This window comes from Dreissena polymorpha, chromosome 9 (genome assembly GCF_020536995.1).
Source record: "Dreissena polymorpha isolate Duluth1 chromosome 9, UMN_Dpol_1.0, whole genome shotgun sequence".
NCBI lineage: Eukaryota > Metazoa > Mollusca > Bivalvia > Myida > Dreissenidae > Dreissena > Dreissena polymorpha.
The window spans coordinates 28,565,411-28,584,090 of NC_068363.1; the positions used below are offsets into that span (position 1 = coordinate 28,565,411).

An 18,680-nucleotide genomic window follows, 5' to 3' on the forward strand; every position below is an offset into this window, starting at 1 on the left:
AGTTTAAAAACACAAAGGGTATAATAAGAAAATGAAAATCATGATGACGAACACGTAAAGTCATCAAAATCACTAAAGTACTGAATAAGCGGTTGATGAAAGATTACCATATTGCAACAACGCCTAGTTTAGCTAATGCCGCTTTAGTAAAGCAAATTAAACTATCGCCTACTAAATACATAGATTCAATTATTAGCTTTGATTTGAACATAAGCGTTATAAATGTGCACGGCAAGTTTTAATAGATCCATTTGAATGCATATGTCCAATATACATTTCTCTCGTCATAAGTTATCCTATTATAATCAATTGAGCGCACTTCGTTAAGTGGTAAACAGCCGGGTATCTATTATTAATTGCACATGTATGCTTTTTTATTTAATTACTTCTTTGTTTTTACCGTTGAACGGTTAATATGACTTATACTTTTCTAAAATTACTTCGAAGGCAACAAGTTTCCGTTGGTGAAAACTGGTAATCGTTAAAACATATTAACTTTTACATGTTTCATTACATTTAATGATAACAGAGCATATATTATCAAGTACTATTACGTAGCATACAGTGGTCAATATAGTTCATTATGTTAATCGTACATATCAACGTCCAATTGACTTACTAATTTATAATACATTGACGCTCATTTTTTCACAGTTATAATGCATTTCACATAGAGCATATTTTTAATAACACAGATGAATGACCTGTAAAATAGGAGCATATTTTATTCACCCCTTATATTAGAAACACGTCGTGTAATCTACATAATACAACATCACAACATAAAACATTGGTTTATCTTATTTTTTAAAAATCGTACATAAGTTTTAGACACTTGTGTTTTGTACACGAGTCTTTTTCAAGATATATTTACCAACAATACTGGTTGTTTAAGTCATCTTAATATATTTGTTAAACTAAATTGATTGTGTTTCATAATCATAGCGGATCCATTTAATTCTAGCTGTCCATGACGCCTGTAATGATCTAGTGGTATGTGATAAAAGTTTTTTGTTTGTTCGGTTGCACACAATTTGGTCTCCAGATTTCGTAAAGCTCAGAGTTCAGAGCCATTAGTATTTTAAGCCTGATGCTCTACATGTATTACACATTTTAATTTGTTATTAAACTTTAATCACAATACGCCAATTAAACCCGTGCATTTTTTCAGACAATCATTTTATTAAATTTTGCCGCTGAAAAGTTGTATGTAAACACAACTAATTATTGCAAATATTAAATTTAGATTATCAATCGACATAAAGCTTTAAAATGATCTGCTTTTAATAAGTTTACTAATTGTACACGTTAAAACTTTTATCGAAGACATCTTAGAAAGATTTCAAATACGGTGTAAAGGCATACTTGAAATGAATTGTGCGTTTTTTTTTAATAATTGGTCGCGTTTATTTAACGCAACGGCGTCATTTCGACGACGTTAATTCAGCATATTTAAATGTATCGTATTGTAGAGATATGGCGTCTTTGAAATAGATACATCAGTGAATGTTTTATATATATATATATATATATATATATATATATATATATATATATATATATATATATATATATATATATATATATATATATATATATATATATATATATATATACATGATCGTTCCTATCATCTGAGATATGGTAAAATCTTAATATATTGCTGTTTGATAATCTATATATATTTATTGCGTCACACGGAGCAAAGTCAACTACTGTAGTAAGTGTACGGTGTGTTTACATTTTGTGCATAACGCATACTGCACATTGATATTTTCAAAGGTCCCCCTTTATCGAGACTGTGGATTATATGAGCATACGCCAAGAGTATATGATTATCGCACACATTGTGTAGTACTAGTATGTATTATATATTTATACTAGTGTCAATTTAATGTGTATTCATGTTCAAGGCAATGAGTATTCAGTGTAATAACGAATGCCGCTTTAAATTGTATAGCCAATGTTTTCGTTATCACAATTTAGTGCATTAGTTTATCAGGGATATGCGTACTTTCATATTTATTGTTAAACCTAGTTGCCCACGCAATCTTGTCAATATTGCTCGTTGTATACCGCACAACATGTAGACACACCTTGGTACTAATTTTTGATTTTAATAGTACAATATGTCTCGGTGTATACCATATAACAGGCAAACACAAATTGATACTAATAATTGTTATTACTATTTCAATAAGTCTCGTTAAATACCGCATTACAGGTAAACACACATGGATACTAATAATTGTTGTTAGTTTTGCAATCTGTCTCGTTGTATACCGCATAACAGGTAAACACACCTTGATACTAATTATTGTCATTTATGTTACAAAATATCTCGTTATATACCGCATAACAGGTAAACACATCCTGATACTAATACTTGTTTTAAATGTTACACAAGCTGCGGTCTTGTTGAATAGCACATTATAAGTCTAAAAGTATTCAGAGCTGGTTGAATAACACATTATAATTTTCAAAGGTATTCAGAGCTTTAAACGGTCTGTTTAAATAGCACATTATTAATCGCAAAGGTGTTCATAGCATTAAATACAATTCTTAATCATGCCACATCTGTGTGTATTTGAGCTATGTATTAGTACAAGGTTACTGGACCTATATCACAAATTAAATCTAATACAAATACAATAATAAGTTCGACGCAAATAACCTATAATGTAAAATTAAATTATTTGCAATAAACACTCGTAGAGAAATTACAATTATTTCTGGTGTGTTAAACAACCTTTTCCGGATTTTGTTTCTTCAAACCATAGTTTTAACAAAATGTGAAGTCAACCATATGGTTGCCTGTTTGTAATGCATTTATGTTGGGTTGCGGGCGGGGAATGTTATTACTAATGTTATTTTACATTTTCTTTAAATGGTAGTTGTTTCAGTTCTAATTAGCGAAGTTATTTATTAAGTATATAAGAATGTTCTTTTAACATGAGAAAGATATTGGTTCCTCAATATACGTTGGTATGTAAACACTGTCTCGGAAGTATTGGTTTAGCTGCATACAATTAAATGTATGGTTTTATGTTTTATGTAAAAATGTACTTGGAACTTTCAGAAAATAAATATCATGAAATCGTGAAATGACAAGTCATCCATATCATCACAGTCCTAAATAAGCGGTTGAAATGAACACAGTCCTAAATACGCGATTGAAATGAAGGCTACGATATAGTAAACACGCCTACTGAATACTGCTTCAGCACACCTAATAGTCGCTTCAAAATCAGGTTTGTTTTTAGCAATGACCTATGCGCTTTTTAAACAGAGCCACTATTTTGTATCATGTGAGATCATATTACACATGTTCAGAACAAAGCCATACCTGTCTTAAATATAACTTGAAATTTGCCCCGGCGTACCGCATTCAACAGTGGTAGAAGACTGTGTATCTGTCGTTATGCATTCATAGAGGAGTTGATGGTGCGCGGGTAAGTTAAATGTGCGTGTTAATCTTTAAACTAGTGAACATTTAATTGTGTATAAATGTACCACGGTTTCTGTTCAAATTCGTAGTCAAGTGTAAGCTTTTTAACTGTGATATGAGAATGTTTATCTTAAAGTCAAGAACTGAAACTGAGTTTCAGTGATTGTCATATTACGTATTTGTTTTTTATCGGTGGTCAGTATGGACGGCTCACTCTTAACATAAATGTCTTTGAGATTATTGGTTGTGTAGGTAAATTTGCATAAACTTGAAATCGAATTAAAATATAAACTATTTTCATCTTTTGTATTATTTCATTTCATGATAACACTTAATAGAATATAACTATTTATAATGCAAAAGACAGTTGTTTATAAAATAAATTATTATAGTGCAAAATGTTGAAGTACAGAATATCATTTATTTGATTTAAAAATCACATGTTTAAGTATCAATCCACATCACTGCACATATATTACGTGTAGACCATTTTAACAAAACAGACCAGTGGCTTGTACCATATAAGCATATTCAAATCACCACATGCGTTTAACACATCCTACATAGAATAACATCATAAGATCATAAACTTGGCTTATTTCAAGAATGACATCATAAGATCATAAACTTGGCTTCTTTCATCCTATGAACTTTGAATGTTTCGTCACTGACACTTTTTTCATTATACTGAAGTATACAGGAACTGTTAAGAATGATGTATTTTTCGAGTATAAATCAGAGTGCACGGAGTTTGTTTCATTGTCAAATCCAAGCAAATTGAAAGTAACTTCCTTTGACTCTGGAAATGTCTTAGTATAAGATGTTGTATATGTTTTGTTTGTATGGTCAAACACCTTTCCGTCCAGAGGACGCTTTGATCTTAACGAAGCCAGTTTAGCGACAATAAAGACATACAGGTTGCCATTGTTATAGTAAACTGTACGCATTGATAAACATGTTTTCCAAATTAGATTATATTAGCTTAAGGTATGTTTTACGTAAAACGACATATTAATTAATTTTCACGCTTAAATTAAGATCGATAATCCAGGAAAGGTGTGCAATAATCAACTTTATTATAATTTATTTATTTAAGACGCTCTTTTTCGTTGTTTTTTTAAAATAAGACTAGTAAAACTGGCAGATAATGTGAAAGCAGATCACACTATAAACGGTGTATTACAACTATACATCAAATACGCATAAATGACCAGATGTCATCCATGACACATATCTACACCCATCTTTACGTTTTGTTAAACAACGTTATCCAACATGTAAGCGAGCTTAGTATTTATCGGCGCAACTAGCAAGTGCTTATATGCATTTCAATAAATATAAGGTCATGCGAGAGCGCACTTTCTGCGGAGAGACCAGATTTTTCCTATCGTCATGTGTCCGTCCCTTCCATTACATAGCCGTCGTTTTTTTATTTCTTCAACCTTCTGTCGTATGTTTTGTGTCAGTCCTAGCTGGATTAAAATACATTATAATACCAAATCGTATTATTCTTCTTACTCCTCGGTTCTCTGTTTGCTTGTATATATCTTTATTGAATGTTGTCATTACTGCCTGCATTTGGAAAGTCTTCTTCACACGACTGCATGCTATAATGAACTTTTCTCTCACAACTCAAGTTGTTACATAGTGATTGTCTTTCAGCTGCTAGGAACTTGTTTCATCTCTCAATTTCTTCTGTTTTACTATGCATTTGCAAGACATTCATTTCATTGCACTCATGGTAATTAATGTCTTGTACATGCACTATTAGGAAAACGTGTAGCAACACATTTGGCAACTACATTTAAGGAGTAAGTGATATACTTTCCATGTGCAATGTTGTTATGTTCATCTTGCATATGAATCAGGGTTTTTTTCTGGCAAATTATTGCTTTCAGCTGAAAAAGCACATTCGTTAACGTGTTTGCTTTCCAATCTGGAATAGTGTATTTATCAGCATCTGCGTGTGTGGACGGCGCTGATTTGTGAATATCTATTAAGGCACGCCCTTTAATGTTGTTCTAGATGTTGGATCATACCTTGTAACCCATCTTCTTTATTAGCGCTGGATCTCTGTGCAGAAGCGTAGTACATGTTCCACTTTGAGCCATGATATATCAATATAGTACATTTACTTTACTATATAAACACTTTTCTTTAAACTCAAATAAACACGTACAATACAATTTATTCATAAACGTTGCAATTATAAAACGAATTAAACACATATAATAATCCTTTACCAACTCTTTATAATCAACCTCGCATATCACTCGCACTCTATTCACCACCATAAACCCGTTGGCTAGTAATGATAAACATATATCTAAATATAAATGTTCCTCGACATGTCCAACACATGTTATATTCAATTATAATCATCCATTTGATACTAAGGGATGAACGCTAATAATTTCCCGTTTAAATGTAACAACTTCAATCTGAGTCACCACACTTTGTCATAAAGACAAACTATTTCATGTAATGATTTCCCATATTAAATTTTGCTTTCATTATTAATTGCTATTACTTTCATCTTCAAGTCATTGGATCAATTCTTTGATAAATCACATTAGATACCAGTATGTCTATTAGACCATTAAACGTTTTATGTCCCAATACTTATGTCTATTAGACCATTAAACGTTTTATGTCCCAATACTTATTCCTATTCAATTGCCTATCCATGGCTGATATTTTATATAATCACCGTAAATCATCATTTATAGTAATTATAGAACGAATTATAACAAAAACATTAGAAAAAACCTTTGATGACACACCTCGCGTTGTATTTATTTATCATTGTAAATCATCATTTAATTTTTTTCTAACGCATACTGCAGATTAATTAACTATACGTTTATTCTAGTTCTCCTGATTGTTGGCAATACGTGCATGTGCCAGAAGTATGATATGATTATCGTCTACTTTATATATTATATATACATGCATAGTTACCATTTACTTGTGTATTCGTGTTTATAATTAGTAGAATTCATGCCGCTGTTCAGTTAATATTATCTTTAACGTTTTGAATTACATTGGTAACTCATAAGTATGAGTACTTTCCGATTTATTTTAAAACTTAGGTTTTCAACTAATTTTGCCAATCTGTATCGGTATTTCTCCATAACAAGGTAAATACACCTTTATTATCATGACCGATATTTATGTTACAAAAGCTTGCGGTTTTGATGAATAGCCAACGTTTCGCTTCATTAGTTTTCAAAGCTTTCAACACAAACAATCGCAAATATATCCACGTATAACGTTACTGGATTAACATTAACAACTAAAATAACTAAAGAAAATAACAATAAAGTTCGACATTTGATACTTTACAACAGCAGGACTTATTTTACCCCGTCACACATTAGGATTGGAACTGTTGTTTAGATCAAACAACAATTCAAAATGTTGATTTTTTAAATAGTTATATGTCCTGTAAGAAGACACACCTTCAAATGCTTTCAGAATAAAAATAGTATTATATTAGCCTATTCTAAATTTTAACTCATTGGAAAATCACATAAATTATTAATCTTTACAGAATACCATGCATTTGCACAATGTGCAAATTGCAAGCAACAATGACGGACATCTTTCCATTTTGATAAAAACCCAAATTCGGATGTAGTGACATCAAACATAGTCTACTCTATAATTGAATGGCCACCGAATATGGATGCTTTTTATTAGAACATTGGTTAAACTTTATATAGTCTACTCTATAAATGAATGACAACACAATCCGACGGTTGTTCCTTAAAACCATGGCTTCAACAAATATAGTTTTCTCCATCATTGAATGACAACCATATCTGGACGCTGTTGCTTCAAACCATGGTTTAAACACATATACTCTATCCTATCATTGAATGACAACCTTATCAGATTATACTACTTCAAGCCATGGTTTAAACACATATACTATATCCTATCATTGAATAACAACCTTATCAGATTATACTACTTCAAGCCATGGTTTAAACACATATACTCTATCCTATCATTGAATGACAACCTTATCAGATTATACTACTTCAAGCCATGGTTTAAACACATATACTCTATCCTATCATTGAATGACAACCTTATCAGATTATACTACTTCAAGCCATGGTTTAAACACATATACTCTATCCTATCATTGAATGACAAACTTATCTGATTATACTAATTCAAGCCATGGTTAAAACAAATATAGTTTACTATATGATTGAAAATTCAATTTATACCGGATGATATATTTCAACAGTTTGTTCTACAAATATAGAATATCTAAACAGTGAATGACAATCTAATACGGATGATGTTACTTCAAATAATGGTTTAAACGAATGTAGTCTTCTCTATCATTGAAAGAAAACCTAATCCTAATGTTGTTACTTCAAACCATGGTTGAAACAAATATAATGAACTATATCATGAAATGTATTGTATACTCGTTTGGGGTATTATAGTACTTCTGTTATTGTGCATTTACGTTGCTGCTGTTGTAGTTTTTATATTTTGTTTATGAGAAAATTCATTTGACGAAACAATGAGATATTGGTTCGTCAATAAGCGTTGATTTTTAAATTCCATATTGAAATACATTAATTTGTGGCATATAATTAATATCATCTTTTTAATGTTTTTACACATTTGAAACTAAGAAAATGAATTAATCATCCAAATCATAACAGTCATTAAATAAACAATTGAAATAAAAACTACGGTATGGTGAAAATGCCTGCTTAAAATGCTTCACTTAGTGACGCTGCTGTAAAGCTAAACTGATTATCAATTATCACCCATTTGTCTGAGAGTATAAGATTGGTTTTGAACAAAGACTTTACAAATGTGAACGGCAGGTTAAAAAAGACCTATTCAGTCGTATAATTTGGAGGCATTTTTCAAATATACGTTTTAAAAGCCATGCGTTCTCGTATTACACGGTTTCAACATAAGTCGACATTCAATCGAGCGCACTTCATTCAAAAGTGGGTGCTGGTCGCGTATCAATCGTAATTTTTATCGTGCGGGAGTAGATTGTCTGAAGGTATGTTATTTTTATATCATAATAATAGTGGGTCGGTTTTAAGTGTGCCGCTATTTAGGTAAATATTCGTATTTAATTGGAGGCTTATAAACATTATGAATATGATTTTGTTTAACTTCAAGTAAAGAACTGACACCGTAGATTAATTGTTTGCTACTTCAATTAATATTATATTTTGAACGTTGACCAGTACAGGGTTCACACTAAACATAAATTTATTTGTAGCGAAAAAGTTTCCATGTGTCGACATGCGGTAATTGGTCATAGAAAGAAAAATTTAATTTTTGCAATTTTGTATTGTTTTTTATAATAACACAGCTCACAAGGTCACTTATAATAATTCAACAAACAGTTGTCAATATAACAAAATCATGATAATGGTACAAGACAAAGTAAAACCATAATTTATTCAATACATGGAACCACAACATTCATGGTAATGTTACACATCACTACAGGCATTCCACACGGAACAATTTTTTAACAACATAGGTAAATGGTATGTAACTTATTATCACATTTAATTGATCTTTCTGCCCATTGCTATCTTCATAAAACTTCTTCACAACATCACACATTTAGCCTATCTTAATTTCTAAATTTTTACCATTATACATTGCTTGTTTCGTTAACGAGTCATTTATCAATATACTGCAACCAATTATGTTTATGTTTTTAATTAAAAACCTTAATGCGAATGGGACAGAACATTAATTTTATTTCCCTGTAAAAGCACAGCCGCCTAATAATAACTGCTCATGACTCTTGAAATACTGTTTTAGTGGCTTGCTTGATCTCTGTTTGCCCGATGTTTTTTTTAACTTAAAGAACCAATTTAACTACTTTAAAGCTAGTGTCCTTGGTAAAATTTACTATATGATTTACTCTACCTATGTTTGACTAAAGCAAAATTGTACTTTAACTTCAATAAAACCGCGATTTAAGATCTAAACCTCGCCGGTAATTCACATATTCACTTGGTTGAAGAACGCCGTTGTCAGGTTGCTCATGGTTTTTATTTGGGTTCGGGTATTACAAAATACCTAATTAATTAAGTATCACTTTTTTATCAAGACCGATATTCGTCAGAAAATTGTGAAATGATCATCTGCTGATTTACTAATTTATTTCCACGTGCTTTTTGCTGTTTGGAAAACAACTATTTTAAGCAAAAATAAATGTCGAATACAGACGGCAAAATTATCTGTGTATTCAAGTTTTACAGTGAACGCACAAGAATGGCCCGATTTCGTTCCTAATTAAAAGTGTCTGTCCCGCATAATTACCCAATAGCTTCACCTATTCAAGCGTGTATTTAACACCAGGTTCAAATGAGCTCGTTATTGATTGGCAAAGCTAGAATGTTCTCTTCAATAACAATTAACTTAACGTAAGTTTTCATATTCTGTTTCAGACTGATTTAAGCCTACTTTAAAGTGCTAACGCTTGTAAGGAAACAAGCAGAAAACCAAACTAACAAGTCCGGATATTTATGTTGGACGTCTGTAACAAACTTTGATATTAGCATCTTGGCACATACGATTTGTTTTTGCCAAAATATCAATATTTGTGCGCCTGGCTCAAATGGCGAACGACAGCTCAATCCCGTTAAACCCGTTAACTGATGATTCTGCCCATATATACCTCTGCGAACGGGGATTTTAACAGTTGTTTAAGGTGTAGCTGATGTAGTTCACTTTGAACTTGTATGATTTGCTTTTATTATATAACGCGACACACGGATAATCAATTGTTATGTTTAAATATTCATTTTTAAAATTGTAATACAAGTTTCAATTATAAACTTTTGTAAAATTTACCACAATTATGAACCCATGATACGCTGGAATAAACAGTAAGGTTGGGGATTGTGTTTCGCGAAAAAAGTCTACTTGAAGGATCATTTAAAAGTTAACCCCCCTCCCCCAACCCCCCCAAAAAAATATCATGCATTATTATGCATTTATCATTGATTGTGTTATCTTGTTAGGCTTAGGTTCCAACTTTTCATTGAACGTCTGATTGACTGATGTGACCACGACGCCACTGTCTTTCAGAGACATAACTTGAATCCCGTTTAATAATAAATCATTAACGGTACCTAAGGGTCTTTTCTACTGTTGCCACATATTTGACCCATCATGGTGACATTTCCGAGTTTAAAGCTTTGGGGTCCCCAGTCCAAGGTTGTAAGCTTTAGTATCTGTGTTTATTCTGAACCAGTTGTTCTTCATTTCAGAAACTTTGGTAAAGGTCTGTCATTATCTCTTTTATAACCTTTATCGGTTAAGCACTAATTAAGTTATTTACGGGAACGTCTCTTACATCAACATTACCTACATTTGACATGGAGAAACAAAAACTTAACAATGGAGCAGTAGTACTTGCGTCTCTCCTAGATAAACAACTATTAAAAATATTTAATGAAGCATAATTATAATTTGTGTTTGTTCCAAACTTGTGACTCTATATAAACCAAATTTTTATTACATCCATAATACATACACTATAACCTAATAAACCTATGCCACAGCATGGTATAAGACCAGGAAATTATTTGTTGCGATGCAAACTATTGAGTATTGATAGAAAACCTCCGCGCAAAGCTTTGAATGGTTCCGAGCATATATCGATATCAAATCCCTGCCGTTATAACCAACCACGCGATGAAAGCCGAGCTAGTACAATACTTATCCGGTTTTTATTTTTTACTTTGTTTTATTTCTTTTTTTTTTAATTATGAACATGACATTATACACTATTTTCGAAATTTAACAGAAAATGATACTACTTTTCATAATATGATTCCTAAATATAGCCCTCCACATCTGGAAGGATTTTCTTGTGATGGAAGTTGTTATCACAAGTAGCCGTGGGTAGATAACCGCTGCGTGAAGTTTAATTTAGAGCGTCAAGCAAGCCGTGACAATAATCGTTCGTCTTCCTCGAAGGATACATGTTACCATTTAACAGCACAACGAACAATGTGTTGCATTTATTTTGTCATTGGATTACATGTATAAAGGAAACTCAAATAAAAACAACATCAGTGTAAATAGCAACACTTAGCTTGTCTTGATTTTTTATACTTGTAGTATTTGCCAATACATTGCACTTTTGGCGACTTAATATACATAACTTTTTTCGACACATACTAAGTTACATGTTACAGCGATCACATTAATATGATGAAGTGGGCAAAGGCAAGATCACTCAAAATAGTGATAACCTGTATGCATGCAGTATCACATGTCTACAGCCTAGAGCACTAATTAATTCGTTTTAACGCATAACAAAACAGTAATATTATTAAGGAAATGTGAGGAAATGCATACAACTATATCTACAGGTCATTAACAAACACTAATCGTTCGTTCTCCCGCTGAGTCAAGTTGCGTATTACACGTTACGTATTAATTATAAGATGATTGGTTATTAATAGAGAACAAAAGACGCGTTTAGCGCATTGACGGGTTTGAAATGCGCTAATTTAAATCATTTGCTCAATGAAGTAAAGTATTCAAATGTAGTTTTGAATGTGATTGTAATACACATTTTCTACGCATTTGTTTCATATAAAACATAAATAATTATACTAGACTAATTGCATTAATTTTTTAGTTCTGCTCCATTCGCAAATTATTATATGGTTCAAGTATAAAGTTTGAAATCTATATACCAAACTATAAACTAGTTTAAAACTTCCAGTGCCCTTCCTGGTGAATCCATTTACGTCAATTGGTTCATATCAAATATCCACAGACTTTGGTCATATCAATAGAAGATTTCACAATACTTGGGATAGTATTATACCCATTCTAACTGGCATTGCAAATTAATGAACCACATAATATAGTTTTCAAAGACTGCCTTGTAGAGCGCTTTGTTCACATACCATGCCAGACAATTAAAATCTAGACCCTTTGCATTTATGTCTTTATATATTTAGCAATAAAAAAACATTTATGCAAAGAAGCTACATTACTGTAATCGATACAAGTAAATTATATGGATTCAGTTATCAATTAAATGCTCTTTTTACATCTTTTAGCATTATCTTCCAGAAGTAGTCCAGCAACATACACTGTTCAGTAAAAATTATTTAATATTTATCTGTTTGTAATCAGATTGTGCGTAAATTGTTTCTTAGCATTCGAATAATACTAATACCTTAATAATGTAAACAATACATTCCTTAAAACATGCAATGAGCGTTATTTTATTTTCAGATTGCATGGTGAAAATAAATACAGCACCACGATGATTTGCTAGGTGTTTTGTCAGACTCCACAAAGTAAGATATTTATTGTTTATGTCATAAGTATTGCTAAAAGTGTATTTATGATATGCATAAAGATGTTTTAAACAGGGTCCATGAGTGTCACATACATATGTTGGCGTTTTCTATCTGCTCGATTGAAATATAGTCAATGAAACTTAAGGTTCATTCAATAGAAACGGCAAAAGATGATGCAAGGCGATGAAAATATCATTATCTAGACACTGTGCAGAAAATATAAAGTCTACAGACCCACCGAAGATCCGACAAATCTTCAGAAAGAAACGCCAAGAACAAGGGCATGATAAAGCACTTATATCTTTACTGAAGAATCACTCGATTTGCATAGTTAATTTTCGTTTCGTCGTTCCAAAAACATAATATCAGAGGGCACAGTCAATAGGTTTTTGACGATGTGTGAAGAATGCAGTTAATGAAAAAAAAACATATTGTTTCTTAAGTGAATAAAACAATAGCAGTAACAGAAATGTATGAATCAAGCAAACCATGAAGCTTTAGAAATTCTACCAGAAGAAAAATGTTTATTTAAATTCACTTTTTTAATAAAAGAATACCAACTATAAACATTAATGATTACAACTGTGATCACGAACATTGAATGGTCAAAGCAACGCATTGGGGTTTTAACCGTAAAGCTAAGCGAAAAAGGGATGATTGAGTCATATAGCATTTCCGACTTATGGAACGTGTTAATTTGCCTAATTTATAGATGCCTAATATAATTATGTATTGAGATATAGGAAAGTTTCATGCTTTCGGTACTAACCGTCTAATTAAGTATAGAAATAGATTTGTGAAATGAAAAGCGATAAAAAGCGATTCATTACACTTGAATTATGCATTCGAAACAGCGCACTCGATCTCGTCCAAATGATATGCATGTGGATACTATCGTGAAAAATATATATGCTCCAATCAATGTGTTTCATGTTGTGTTTCATATAAGCCACGTGTATTTAATCAGCAACTTGTGTATGGATTTATTAAAACCATACATACATTATGTATTAGAATTTGAAATGTCGATATACCTTAGGTATCGCATAATATTTTATGTGTATTCTTTGTAATTTTTAACCATGGTTAAGATTGTGTTGTTTCATGTTGTGTTTACAAATTACATTTATTAAAAACATGAAAGCATTTCTTTTACCATGATAGTTTTTATTTGTTTAGTATGGAGGAAAACAAACCAAAAGCAGCTCGAGTTGCGAAGGGAACTACAGCTTCTTCCTCCGCTCGAGGAGCGAAACGAACCACCCCGGCTTCATCCTTAGGTTGTGTAGCGAAAACAACTACAACTATTCCTTCATGTCCAGGAGCAATATCAAATATAGCATCCTCAGATCGAGACGCGATAGAAACGACAGCTTCATCAGAAGCACGAGGAGCGAAAGGAACTACAACTTTATCACAAGCACGAGGAGCGATTGAAACTATAGCGTCATCAGAAGTACGAGGAGCAAAAGGAACTAAAACCGCATTACCAGCACGAGGATCGAAAGGAACTACAACTTTATCACTAGCACGAGGAGCAATAGGAACTACAACTTTATCACCAGCACGAGGAGCGAAAGAAACTACAGCTTCATCACCAGCACAAACTGCGAAAGGATCTACAGCTTTATCACCAGGACGAGGAGCACAACGGACAACAGCTTTATCAGCAGCACGAGGAGCGAAAGGAACTACAACTTTATCACCAGCACAAGGAGCGAAAGCAACTACAACTTTATCACCAGCACGAGGAGCGAAAGGAACTACAACTTTATCACCAGCACGAGGAGCGAAAGGAACTACAACTTTATCACTAGCACGAGGAGCGAAAGGAACAACAGCTTCATCAGTAGCACGAGGAGCGAAAGGAACTAAAACTCTATCAGCAGCACGAGAAGCGAAAGGAACAACAACTCTATTCTCACGTCAAGGAACGATAGGAACTATAACTCTATCCTCCGGTCAAGGAGCAAAAGGAAATTCTTCAAGTCAAGGTGCGAAACAAACTAAATATTCAACCTCAAGTCAAGGAGTGGAAGCAACTACATCATCATCCTCAAGTCAAGTACCGAAATCAACTACATCAGCATCCTCAATTCAAGGAGTGAAAGCATCTACATCAGCATCCTCAATCATGAAATCGACCGTCATGGACGGAAGTGACGTTCTTAATGCAAATACTGAAGCAGGTGTGCGCGAAGTGATAGCACACACAATAAAAGGGAAAGAGGACATTGAATCGACCGTACTGGACGGAAGTGACGTTTTAAATGCAAATACTGAGGCGTGTGTGCGGGAAGTGATAGCACACACAATAAAAGGGAAAGAGGACATTGAATCGACCGTACTGGACGGAAGTGACGTCCTTAATGCAAATACTGGAGCAGGTGTGCGAGAAGTGATATCACACACAATAAAAGGGAAAGAGGACATTGAATCGACCGTCATGGACGGAAGTGACGTTCTTAATGCAAATACTGAAGCAGGTGTGCGCGAAGTGATAGCACACACAATAAAAGGGAAAGAGGACATTGAATCGACCGTACTGGACGGAAGTGACGTCCTCAATGTAAATACTGAAGCAGGTGTGCGAGAAGTGATAGCACACACAATAAAAGGGAAAGAGGACATTGAATCGACCGTACTGGACGGAAGTGACGTCCTTAATGCAAATACTGAAGCAGGTGTGCGAGAAGTGATAGCACACACAATAAAAGGGAAAGAGGACATTGAATCGACCGTACTGGACGGAAGTGACGTCCTCAATGTAAATACTGAAGCAGGTGTGCGAGAAGTGATAGCACATACAATAAAAGGGAAAAAGGACATTGAATCGACCGTACTGGACGGAAGTGACGTCCTATATGCAAATACTGAAGCAGGTGTGCGAGAAGTGATAGCACACACAATAAAAGGGAAAGAGGACATTGAATCGACCGTACTGGACGGAAGTGACGTCCTTAATGCAAATACTGAAGCAGGTGTGCGAGAAGTGAAAGCATACACAATTAAAGGGAAACAGGACATTGAATCGAGCGTACTGGACGGCAGAGAAGAACTTTCTGCTCTTGTTGACGTTGCAAAAAGAGAAATTCAAAATTCCAAGACAAAGATGGATGAAGGGAATTACCAATCGCAATGCAAAGGTAATCACGCATACATTTAATATACATAAATTTACCCCGCTGTGAACAATTCAAATTGTGAAATGCGTTAGGAACATATAAATGCCAAAAAAGTGCAAATTTACATGAAAATGCCATGCATTGTTTCCCATAAAAATAGTACAGATTTCATCATACGATGGTTGTCCCAAATTTCTGTAAATAATTCAATACACACAATAATTCAAACGAAATGACTTATTTGCACATACTTTCCTCCATTATCTAAACATATTTATTTAACTTAAGTATCATATTGAGGTAGTACAACTGTAATCATTTCCCGCGTTGTTTTGTAAGATCGGTTGACATCGGCTAATGTCGGTAAATACCGTAACTGAAGTCGTGAGATATCCGTTTTGTTCGGTTTATTACTTACAAAGTATAAATCTTAAATAAAAACATGATTTATATAATTCCATAAAAGATTGTATCGCTGATATGCGCAGTTTAATATATTACGACGTCAAAATACATTTTTGTTTAAAAATTGTTTATAAAATGAACCGGAAGAAATATATTTTCGAGACAACATAAAAAACAAAAATCGTGAATCGTAACCAAAAAGACTTTTAACGAGTAAAAAAGAAGTAGCAAAACAGAAAAAAAGTCTTTATAATCATTTATATTCTGGGTCTTAACAAAAAATTGATAGCACACTAGCGTCTTCATCGACGGAATCGTGGAAAATAGGTCGGCGGTAAGTGGAATGGGACGTGATGCTGAATTGTTTAATGTATTATTCTGCATGTGGACTTGGACCTGTTCCACTGGCATTAAAATCCATAAACGGCGAATTACAGAAAGGACTGTGAGGGTATATGTGCATAGAGTGTAGTAAAATTGACTGCCAGTTGGTAAACAATGCTTGGTATGGTTAAACCCACACAGTCTAAGACAATGGAAAAATGGACCTGGAAAAGTGGAATACCATGCTTTGTTGTCAACACAAAACTTGAAACAGGTAAGGTCACAGATATATAACCAGAAAGTTTATATGAAATATACATACGGTAATCATTTATATAGACATTTAGTTCCAAGATGTAAATTACAGGCATTATTATGATTATATTATGGTCTATGACAAGCTCTCTTTACTGTAAACATCAAGATACAGTAACCAGAATATTTGATATTGTACTTACTTGTATCTTTGCTATACTTATATTTGTTTCTGCATTTAGCAATGGTGGGCAGCCTGGGTGGACCATACCGTGTAAACAATATGTTGTCCACATTAAACCTAAAAAAATATCGGACACCAACTTAAAAATAATGGAACAGCCAGCTGGTGAGGTGAAAGAGCAAGTTGCAACTGAATAAGCTAGGATTGCTTTCTCAAATGAAATAACGTAATAATCTATTATTTGGGTTATCAGCGGTAACAATAAATTGTTATCATCATTACATGGAAAACATCAAACTATATACATGTAAAATAAAGATAGTTTGTGTAAAACCAATTATATATGTTGACCGCCAATCTCACAAGTTTAAGTTAGGCATCGTTTAGCAGGCCTTTTTATACAAATCCTGCGGGTGAGAATGTCTTACTCATTCCCAATTCAAAATACAAGTAACTTCGCCCAATTAGCTGGAAATTTTCCCAATCCTAGAATTATAGCAAAATTAATATGTCAAAATAACAATAATCTTCTGAAAAACATCATGATTGTGTTCTTCTATAAACAAATTTTATGGCTGGAAGATCAGCAGTTACCACATTTTATGGCTGGTAGATCAGCAGTATGATTATTAACTTAATAAAAGTCCAATATGTTATGTTTAGTTGTAATCTAAATGTGATATTGCATATCAATATTTTACTTGATTGTAATGTCAACTATGTTTCCAGTTGAAGGAAGGGAACTCCTGCAGGTTACTCATATGCATCGGTGGAAGTCCAGTCTGGTAGTCAGTTCGCAGCATACGTCACGCCAACTGTTCCAATAACTAAAGAGGCTTTACAAGTTACAGGCATTTCATTGACTGATGGGACAATGACATTCATTGGATAAATTGTGCTGCTAGTGTCAATTTTAGTGGTTGTCGAAAGAATTATACATTGGCTTGAACAGTTTTCAAATGTGTGCTTAGTTGTTCGAAATGGTCGTCGTTTTGATTAAACAATCTTTGTTTCGATCTAAGTAAATGTAAGTGCAATAGATATTTTCTATAACTGTGCTTTTATCGATTCTCCATCAATATTCAGACAATTATATCCAAAGCAGTCCTTGAAGCAAGTGAATTTAGTTTTACAATTGCTTGGTGAAACATACAATGTCCCGATGCTATGGCAGATGTGGCAGCACTTAAAAAGTTGCTCCAATTTGTGAATTTATTTATGGTACTGCATTATATCCATAATGCCCGTTATAAATCCAACACATTTCATCAAAGCACCCTTACTTCTTTTTGAGTTATCGTAGGATCCATTTTGTTTGATGTTTTGTTTCTATTTTTATTAACAGTGACCTGATCAATCTCATAAGCTGAAAAATGAAGGGTTGTACTTAATCCCTACATTGCCTTTTATATGCATGACAACGCTCACCAAATGTGCTAAAGTATTTGTAACTAACTGCAGGATATAGTGTAGAAAGCCCTGTCCATGTCAAAGGAACTTATACGTATACGCTTATTTAGTTTCGTTATGAAATTTTGCATTAATATTTGTGTTTGTACATTGTTATTAAATGAATACACGTTTGCTAGGTAGGG

At 33.2% G+C, this 18,680-nt stretch overlaps 2 protein-coding genes across 7 annotated transcripts in view; one reads left to right on the top strand and one right to left on the bottom strand.

Moving 5' to 3' along the window:
* Nucleotides 1-18,680, top strand: part of LOC127843883 (streptococcal hemagglutinin-like) — a 449,139-nt gene that overhangs the window by 322,456 nt on the left and 108,003 nt on the right. For 2 of the 6 annotated variants that reach the window (XM_052373773.1, XM_052373774.1), the window contains exon 2: nucleotides 12,725-12,789. The exons of 1 other annotated variant lie outside the window; for it this stretch is intronic. Coding sequence is in view for 3 of the 5 variants with exons in the window: in XM_052373772.1 (XP_052229732.1) it covers nucleotides 13,973-15,080; nucleotides 15,279-15,575; nucleotides 15,675-15,938; nucleotides 17,815-17,912 (1,767 nt within the window). In the remaining 2 variants the exon portion in view is untranslated. Of the gene's footprint in view, nucleotides 1-12,724; nucleotides 12,790-13,971; nucleotides 15,081-15,278; nucleotides 15,576-15,674; nucleotides 15,939-17,814; nucleotides 18,392-18,430; nucleotides 18,487-18,680 lie in introns of those variants that run through there. 3 more of the 6 variants (XM_052373772.1, XM_052373776.1, XM_052373771.1) reach the window with 3 other exon arrangements.
* The window catches only part of LOC127843886 (ankyrin repeat domain-containing protein 27-like), a 300,768-nt gene that overhangs the window by 97,106 nt on the left and 184,982 nt on the right, over nucleotides 1-18,680 (bottom strand). The window lies entirely within an intron of this gene.